This window comes from Etheostoma spectabile, chromosome 15 (genome assembly GCF_008692095.1).
Source record: "Etheostoma spectabile isolate EspeVRDwgs_2016 chromosome 15, UIUC_Espe_1.0, whole genome shotgun sequence".
In the NCBI taxonomy this organism is placed as follows: Eukaryota; Metazoa; Chordata; class Actinopteri; order Perciformes; family Percidae; genus Etheostoma; species Etheostoma spectabile.
In genome coordinates this window covers 12876969-12886782 of record NC_045747.1, presented here as the reverse complement: position 1 = coordinate 12886782, position 9814 = coordinate 12876969, and the positions used below count along the sequence as shown (strand labels likewise).

Below are 9814 nucleotides of genomic sequence, written 5' to 3'. Positions count from 1 at the left end.
AAACTGTCTTCTCCTACAGCCAAATGTTTCAAATTTGGACTCATCAGTCCACAGCACCTGCTCTACACCCCAGTTCCTATGTTTAAATGCATAGTTGAGTCGCTTGGCCTTGTTTCTACATCAGAGGTAGGGCTTTTTAGCTGCAACTCTTCCATGAAGCGAACTTCTGGCCAGACCTCTCCGGACAGTAGATGGGTGTACCTGGCTTCCACCGGTTTCTGACAGTTCTGAGCTGATGTCACTGCTGGGCATCTTCCGATTTCGTAAGGGGAAATAAGCTTGATGTGTTTTTCATCTACTGCACTAAGTTTCCTTAGCCGACCACTGTATCTACGATCCTCAACCTTTGCAGACTTTTTATAAGTGTATCTACAAGAATTGATGCTGGTTTGAAGGCATGGGGGAGTAACACCAAATAGTGATGTGATTTAGATTTTTCTTTTGTTCGCTCACTTTGCATTTTGTAAATTGATTTTAAAAAAATATATATTTTTGAAAGCATTCTTAGTTTACAGCATTTTGCACAGTACTGTAAATATAGTAGAAGGAACAATTACAACATGACTACAGCTAGTAAAAATATTTTGCTCAATCCCCAGGTTCTCAAATGCTCTGTGAACTGGAACTTTTGATATCCGTAAAATAACTAATTCACAATGATGCACAGACACAATTTACTGTGTGTTTATCATTAAAAGAATCATTTGTTTTTAATGAATCATTAGCTTACTCCACGAAAATGCTTCTGATAAAATAGGCCAACTTCACATTAAGTTAATGATGCAGGATGGTTGCTTGACGTTATATCAAATGCTTCTCACAGCTGGCAGTTTTAATCCAGCTCTGCGGGCAAAAAAGTAAACTAGGCCTAGGCTACCACTAATCCCATTCTGAGGTTGCAGCACCATTTAACATTTACCTAATGCAGCACCATTTAACATTTACCTCTCATTCTGAAACAGGCTGGAGTTACCCCCCCCTCCCACTTATGTTTGATTAACCTCCCTTTCTGAAATTGAAAACCCAGAGTTTCCCTCATCCCGGGTTGACAAACTCACTTTCCCCCCCCCCCCCCCCCCACTAGTTCACAAGTTTTCACTAAACCTGCTTTCTGAAACAAACTAAATTAACGAGCAGTTGCCCAGGCAACAATAGCCCATAGGCTACCTGTGCTCATCCCTGTTTGTCAATACCATCAGCATTCCATCACCCGGACTCACCTGTCTACATGCCTGCAATTAAGTATATTTTTGTCTTCAATAAAAGCTCACCTTTTTCACCACCAACCCTGTCCTGTTCTGCATTTGGGCTAATTAAAACTAATGCAGTCTACAACACCCTTGCAAAAAACAAATCTTACCTTCATGAAGGTTATAATGTTCCATTTTTGTTGAAGAAAGGTGTTGATTCAACTTTATGATCATTTTAGAGGGTGATGATGTGGTAAAGTGTAGGCTATTGTGTTACAGGGGTGTTTCTATTATTTTGCCCACCCTGCATGTAGGCCCTATATCAATGAGGGTAGGTTAAATTACCTCATTAAAACAGTTTAAACAAAAACTGAACATTTTTGCAGGACTTGTATGCAATAGTTTTACTTGGTGTTATAAACTGGCAACTGAGCTGTGTTCCACGTGAGAGGCTACAGCATCTAAGAAGTCTGGAAAGGCACATGCACATTTTCAGTCTGTATGTTTCTTTCTACATGCCCGTGTTTCTGCACAATGCCTCAGTACAAAGTAAATAGGAGTCAGAGGATTGACTTTCCACTTCCTCACCCCTTATGAACACCAGAAATTTGTTTGCACATGCTACCTTAGAATAAGACTTCCACTGAATCCCTATGCGTATAACCACAGGTAGTTTCATTCTAGGGTATTGCTATCTTAAGTTATTGTAAAGATACAAAGGGAGTGCACCCTTGTGCTTTTACAATGACTTCTCAAGTCTAAGCATTTCATAGTTGGAGCTCCACTACAAAGTACATAGTCAGCTTACCAGTTAACAGGAGAAGTATTCGGTAAAACGCAGTCATGGCATGCAACAAGCGGCTGAACTCCACACCAAGTGTCGTTCACTGACACTAAGTGAGTGTAGAAATGGGTGGAGAGCTGTTTTTAGATGCTGTTTGAATAATCTCATTGGCCAGAAGCTAATCCAATGTTTGTGTACTTGTAAGCCCCCTAGAGGAAACAGCATGCAGGTTATTCCTGCTTCTTCTCAGCTCTGGGACCAGTGTTTGCATCTGTGCATTCTCAGATGTCATGCTGTAGTAATGTTTTGTACCAGATGAAATAGATTTGACCCTTTTTAGAGATGGAACAGATTTGGGATTTATATACAAATTAAATATACACATGTAGCAATAAATTCATAAATGTCTATTAATCAAGACCTTTTTACATTCTTATTTCCTGTCTAAATGTAATTTGTGTCTTTGCCTCTAAAAATGCTGCACCGATCCTGCACAACAATATTCAAGAAAAAAGCTTACTGAACCCTGGGTAAAATAATTGCAGGAAGACAAAAACACAAATCCAGCACTTTTATTTGTCATTTTGAACTTTCCAAGTACTCTATGTTCATATACATCACATCATGGGAAATGAACTAAACAAAATAAAAGTATGGAAAACACTATGCGAGTTGAGGAACAGATTTTCAGTGAGGGTTCATTTCTGCTGATGCAGCACATGTTTAATTTCTGTAAGCAACACAATATGAGGTTCCACTTCCTCAAAATAAATGCACCTAGACATGCAAATTATGGTACTTATACTCTAATAATATAGTTTTCCCATCCATAATCATAAAAACTCCATCCTTCTCCTTCCTCTTGCACATCAACATGTCAGCAGGGTGAGTAGAACAGACCTTCTTTCCATAAAGCAAATAGCTATCATTATTGTCAGGAAGATTTACAGAGCAGCACTCCAAGTGTCTAAATTCAGCAGCGGAGATTGTTTATTTGACAAATTGCCGACCTGATTTGAAAATGGCGAGAATTGTGTCGTATCTTTGGGTTTCATCTTTGTTCTGAAAGTATATTTTCAGCTCTCTCGCACTGGACTCTATAGTCATTCATAATGTGGTAATGTCGGGGCAGCTAAATCATAAAAGACACACATAGGGTTTGATAACAGGGGACATATTCAAAAGGTTTTGTGATTCAATCCCTCAGCAATGCTTCTGCACAATGTGAGATAAGCGCCTCCTCCTGGCAGTTTTTGTAGCTGCCAGGATGCCTGCACTTTCTGAGAGGAGACACCTCCCTCTGATCCCTCTATATCTGATAATTTTTCAGTTCTATCCATCTACAAAACATCCAGTCAACATTTAGATCAAATCGAGCTGAGCACACCTGACAGAAACGCCTGAATAAGCTGCAATTGTGCAATGAACTGAACAGAAAGCAGAATCAATTTCTGGTGTTCAATACTTCTCTTCTTGACATCAACTGAGGGTGAGATACTGCACGACAAATGATGAGATAGCCCCTAAACAAATGATCCAAAAATACATATTTCAGATTAAATGAGAAACACTGGACAAGCTGAGTTTCAGCCTGTGAAAAATCCAGAGAATTATGAAGTTTAGTTATAAGAATAAACCAAGTGTTCTTGGGGAAAACTGTGTTCAGTCCAGCTGAGGGTATGTGCATGAAATGCTTTTCCTAACAGGCACTTTATTAAGTACGCGGATGATACCGCCCTTGTTAGTCTCCTATATGATCAGGAAGAGGAGCATGGGCCAGTTCTTGACTTTTTTAATGACTGGTGTGAGAAGTCAAACCTAATCTTAAATACCTCCAAAACAAGGAGATGTCAATTGATTTTTAGAAAAGAACAGTCCCCTAAACCCTCTCTTACATAAGGGGTTCCTTTAGATACTGTCACAGAGTATAAGCACCTCGGCATGCTGCTCGACCATAAACTTAAATGGGACATATAGACTGACAGATTAAATACTATGTCCCAACAAAGAATGTTCTTTGTAAGGAAACTGTTGTCCTTTAATGTCAGCAGCACTATACTTCAAACGTCTTATTGTGCTTTTGTTGAAAGTATTCCCTCCTTTGGCACTGGCTTTGTTCCAGGCTAGCTCCTGAATCATGAAGGTCCAATACCGTAATAAGGTGTCTTTTTTTTTTTTCTCTCTCTTCTCGTTTTTTCCAGCGGGTCTGGAAGGCCATTATAATATTTGGAGGAAGGAGAGTCATGGGCGAGAGGGATTTCCATTGCTTCGGGATTAAAAGTCTGAACTGTGATGTGTGTTACAGATTTGATGGGTTGGCAGTGCAGGCAACAGCGTCTTGACATTATATTAGCAAAAGGCCTGAAGGATTGACAATGTTAGACTTAAGATGGAGTCCTCTGTGTGGATTTTCAGTATAAATATATTGGCAAAAATAAAGATGAAATCAGTCATATGTGCAATTTCTGAAATAATACACACTTTTTTTTACTTTTGATGTGCTTCTGAAATAAAAAGGCATGCCTTGGCTCCGTTCCCTTGATGTGCAGTTTTCGTTGTTTAAAGAAAAAGTGAAGAAATTACGTGTATACTCACTCACTGGCTAGTTTTGTTTGTAGATAATGTGGCTCAAAACAAAGACATTTGATCCACACATCCCAACAGTTTTCAGTGAGCTATTACCCTCAAGGAAATCATCCACATTAGCATATCAAAATGTAACAAATAAACAACAACTTAAATGTATAAAACAACAGATATGTAATTCATTTTATTTGTGATGTATATAGCCATTTAATGTATTATGAATAGTATTATATACTTATTGGTTTATTGATCCATGCTTGTTGAAGTTGCGTTGCTATTTTCCATGTGAAATGTTTCCGTGTCCTTCCACTATCGGCCGGTGGCAGCACTGCGCTGGTGTCGCTGTTCGCTCTACCTCGAGCCAAAATAGAAGAAGAAGAAGCAAAGGGCGGCCTTCGGCGATACAGCACATCTAGCCAAGTTATTTTAGCTAGAACGAGAAATCTCTTTCCCTCCTTTTAGATAACCGACATAAGGGTTGTTTGGAATAAAGATCCATTCATGTAAGTACGAACGGCAGGCATTGTTGGTTAATTCGTGTGATATTTACCTGGTCTCAGGCGGGGAGCTAAACATCTACTGCTCGCTATTGTTTGCGTTGGGGGAACTAACGTTAGTTTAACTTGGGCATGCCTATGCTTTGTTAGGTTCAGTGCACTTCCTAGAAACTTAGTCTGGTAACGCCATGCGACGTGAGCTGGTTAGACCGGTGTGTTTCCAGCACCGGAGAACACTGTTGAGTTCAATCGGTTCAGATTTGTTGGCAGCGCTTAAACTATGTAGGCTACATATTGCTATCTTTTGCTAGCAGATGCTGATGGCTCTACTCTCGGCGGTTCCTCGACCGCGGGTAACACACGTGCTCTAAATGCCATGCGTCCAATATCGGACAACCCCCATGTACGAGGTGCTTCCTCGCTCGTGAAAACTTAACTCTAAACGACGTGTTTCTCCTCCGTGAACCCGTCGTCTTGAAATAGACACGAGTGTTGCGCAATGAAAAGCGTCTATACACAAACCTGTTCCTAGAGTGAAGTGAATTTTGGCTTTGCTGACCAAAACTGACAGGAGCACCCTTCTAAAGCTTTTTACCAGCTCCCTGTTTTACCTGTAACCCAGATGCTCAAATGATTAGCAACTAGTGTAGAATAAAAAAACATGTCTATTAGCTACGATTGTATAGGGTTGGTGGTGTTATGCGACGTGACAGGAAATGTTCTAAACCATGTCAATAACACGAATGGCTGACAATAACACCATATGCTCCAATACAAACTATTCGGCACTGCCTGTTAAAACCTACCTGTTTCATATTGCTATCATGTGAAGCACTTGTACTTGCTTGAAAGCTGAAATACTAGGCAGTGCTGACGAATTGATGTCCGATAATGGACCTCCTACTTTCAGGTGCTATGTTTAAACAGTTTTTCAGGTTAAGGTTGATTTAAACTGAGCTGTTTTGGTAACGTTATCCGCTCGCAAGCTAATAAAAATGTTACGCCTTGATTTCCGGAACTACACGTGTATCGTCATTACTACGAGAAATGCGGAAGCTTTAACCATTGAAGGCAATTAGCCTTTCGGTAAAATGATTGCCTGTGAACACAGCGCGTATTCAAGTGGGAGTAAACCAGTTGGGCAACCTGCTGATGGGGATTTTTGAAGCAAGGAGTGCTTTAATGTTGTATTGTTGCTGTGTTTTGTTTTTTTGCCAGTGGCTTTCACCAAATAATATAATGTATGCATTATACAATTTCAGGTGCTGACAGAGGAGTGGCCATTAATACAAACATGTCTGGAGCATGTCAGGACAGACGAAGTCGCTGGCAGGAGATTCAGAAAGGCCTACAGTTCATCCAGTAAGTGTCATGGTTCAGATCACTGGTCATCAAAGTTGGGAGTGTAACTGAATATTACTAATATAATACTTTATGCCCTAAGAAGTAAGCAGACGTGTGTAATGACTGTTCCTATGTTTGAAACTTCCTGATGTTGCCATGTCCACTAGTCTTTTTTTTTTTTTTTTGTCATCCTATCTTGGAAATATTGCAGAAGGTAACCAGATGAAGACTCGTACCAGCTACACACGTACACGTCTGCCTGTGTTTGCATGTCCTTTTTTAAATGAAACAGTGTGGGCATCTCTGTAGACTGCATGATGCAACAATGATTTGTCAGCTTTGCATTCTGCATTGTTGTTCAGATCAGCTGGGTGTCAGTGTGACAGCTGATTACTGGCTTCACGTGACTTTTGTTTTTAATGTGGGATGTTCTCCTGATCTCAGCTTTGTATTCATGCATCAGACAGACTCGCAGTGCGCCCATATTGTTTTCAGAGCTGTGCCAGGCAGCGCAGTGTTGCATTTTTATCTAATCTGACAAAGCCTTTTATTTGAAAAACAAAAGTGATACTTAAAATACTTCCCAGGTCGTCATCGCTATGCAGTCAAACTTGAAACTTAATTAATGTCACAATGTGTTAAGTTGTCTGAGACTGGTACACAGAAAGAGGAAAGATGCCTTCAAAACCCAGACGGCAGCTGAAATGGATAGCAGCATAACAAACAACCTCCCAATTATTATTACTAAATGCTCCATGACATTTAATAACGCAACCTTTATTTATATAGCTAGTTTCAAGTGAAACAATTTATCTGCCCAATTTTACAATGTGCCAAATGATTAAGAACTCTTGCTGATATTAATCTCGGCTGGACCTTTTAGTTCTGTGTCAGCATGCAAATGTGTATTATTTTACCCTTTTTAAATGGAAATTTGTGACAGATCCGTATCAACGTCTTTGAACCATGTTACGAGATGTAGAATATACACTTTAAAGCCTTATTTACTTAAATAAGATGTAAAGGATGACCCTATTATTAATTTACTTGCAGTTCTACTTTGTACTGAGTGAAACATTATGAGCTCTGAATGCAATTGAACAGTCTGTTACGTCTCATCCTAATGTATGTTCTTGTTCTGCTGACACTTTAAAGGTGTGTAACATGAACTTCCTTTTGCTTTTAGATCAACCCTTCCATTTCCTGGAAGTCAAGAGCATTATGACGTAAGTCCATACATTTTGATACACTCTCATTTTGTATAAACACTTGTATAGAGCTGAACTGATTAATGGACATGAAAGGCAACTTTGCCCCAACATACTGGTGCTTGAATGAAAGGACAATTCGGCTGCACTATGTATATTTTGTATTGACGTGGTTCTCTTAATATTTCAGGTTTTCATTAAGGATCTTGTGTGGAATCTTTTTGGAGAAGGAAATGACGTGTTTAAAGAAGGGGAGTGGACAAAATCCATCGAGATGTACACCGAAGCCTTGAGTATAGCGGAGTATGCTGACTCGGAAGATATCTGTGTTCCGACAGGATTACTGGAAAAGCTGTATGCAAATCGAGCTGCCGCGTACCTAAACGTTGTTCCGGTAAGTAGGTGGAGACCATCACACTTGAGTCTCGCTTCAGTTTTCATCACAATCACTTTGATGTCCCTTTCACTTTGACTCTACCAAAAAGTTGTTTCTGCATGTAAATAGTGCAGTTAAAGTCCAAAATACAACAAGCTGTTTTGGTCTTATATAATAGTTTGCAATGTATTAATAGGACCTTCACACTTTTAGTTAAAAATGTATTGGTTTTACTTCATTTCACACTCTAAGCATGCTAATAAGACCAAAAAGAGGATCTTTTCTTCACCAGCTTTACTTTTTGAGCTTGCTAACTGTTCATATGAAAGCACAAGACAATACTTCAGAGGTTGTGGAGACAAAGGCAGGTTCATAAGGCATAATTAAGTTTTAACTAGTGGGGCAAGGCTGACCTTGTTAATTAATGTGTGTGCGCCTGGGCACAGTCCCTTCCTGGAGTTTCTCTGGTTGCCCGGCAACCCCATGGTGACAATACTCCATGACAAAGACATACAATCTTTTCATCTAACTCTGAAGAAAGCAAATATACTTCCTAAAATGTCAAAATAATATTTTAAAATAACACAAATTGTTGCTCTTAAAGGTGCTCTAAACGATGTTGGGTGACGTTACTTCTTGGTGATATTCAAAGTATTTTCTAAAAGAACAAGGCTATCTCGCCCCTCCCTCCTCCTCATCCCTGCCGCTCTCCTTCCCTTCCGTGCTTCCGCGTAGCCTACGAACACCCCCGCCTCCACCTCTGAATCCTTTTTGGTTATTGGCTGGAACGCGGGAACACTGTTTGGTGGTGCAGGCTGGCAGTTTGTTTTTGTTGGCGTTTGTGGAGCCTGGGCTGTCCACAGCGGCCACGTGTTTTTTTGTTTTGTTTTACAGTGTGTTCAGGGGCCAGGCAGCTAGTGGATAGTGAGGAGATGTTTGCTGAATGTGACAACAAATGTTGTAGCCTAAAACCCGCGTGTCGTTGCTTAGAGCACCTTTAACTGGTGTTTACATTCAACAATTCATTTTCCAGCCTCTTAATACACAGATTTAGGATTGTAATCTGAAATCAGTTGCAATAGCCCTATTTTGACAACATGAATGTGTCAAATAATGATCCACCTGAAAGTTGTGAGATGCATCCACAATGAACAGAGATGGGAAGTAACGAAGTACAAATACTTAGTTACTTTACTCAAGTAAACTTGAGTAAAGTACTTTTTATTTTTGTGGCGACTTTTTACTTTTACTTATTACATTTTAAAACATGTCGGTACTTTCTACTCCTTACATTTGACAAAACTGGCTCGTTACTTTAGTTTTGTACAGAAGGTCGTCTATCAGGCGGGACTGTGAGTACATGTCGGAGAATAGCGCGGACACGCGCCTCACACCATGAGCGGGGGTGCACGCCACATGGAGAAAAAAGTGAGGGAAAAGAAAGAGACTCGCTGTCCCGTCAGAGGATAATCCGTTGTGATAGTGTGTGTTGTGTGTGCGTTTTTGAGACCTGTAAGTTGTATAAGTTATGTTGTCCGTTCATTTAAACCTGTAGTTGTATTTGTCTATACTTCTTGCAAATTTAAAGTAAGTTTGCTAGTGAATGTGTTTGTTTTCTTCACCTGTTAGCTGGGTTACACCTGGCTGTTGATGCAATATATAAAGGTGATTGTTGAACACCCTCGCTCACATTCTAGGTGCATTATTTACATGCTACAGTTACATTGCATTATGATTGCATTGTGTATGATAGCCTTAACAATTCTATTTATTTCTTTGCAGAACCACACACACACACAGCCATAAATGTAAATGTGCTGTATTTATAT

The 9814-nt window shown here is 39.8% G+C and overlaps 2 protein-coding genes across 4 annotated transcripts in view; one reads left to right on the top strand and one right to left on the bottom strand.

The window, feature by feature from the left end:
* Window positions 1-2101, bottom strand: part of pla2g10 (phospholipase A2 group X) — a 13048-nt gene extending 10947 nt beyond the window's left edge. For both annotated transcript variants that reach the window (XM_032537542.1, XM_032537541.1), the window contains exon 1: window positions 1999-2101. In XM_032537542.1, coding sequence (XP_032393433.1) covers window positions 1999-2035 — 37 coding nt within the window. In that variant the 5' untranslated portion in view covers window positions 2036-2101. The remainder of the gene's footprint in view (window positions 1-1998) is intronic.
* Window positions 2102-4863: 2762 nt separating this feature from the next.
* Window positions 4864-9814, top strand: part of zc3h7a (zinc finger CCCH-type containing 7A) — a 14353-nt gene continuing 9402 nt past the window's right edge. For both annotated transcript variants that reach the window (XM_032537725.1, XM_032537724.1), the window contains exons 1-4: window positions 4864-5063; window positions 6320-6419; window positions 7588-7627; window positions 7800-8003. In XM_032537725.1, the coding sequence (XP_032393616.1) occupies window positions 6352-6419; window positions 7588-7627; window positions 7800-8003 (312 nt within the window). In that variant the 5' untranslated portion in view covers window positions 4864-5063; window positions 6320-6351. The remainder of the gene's footprint in view (window positions 5064-6319; window positions 6420-7587; window positions 7628-7799; window positions 8004-9814) is intronic.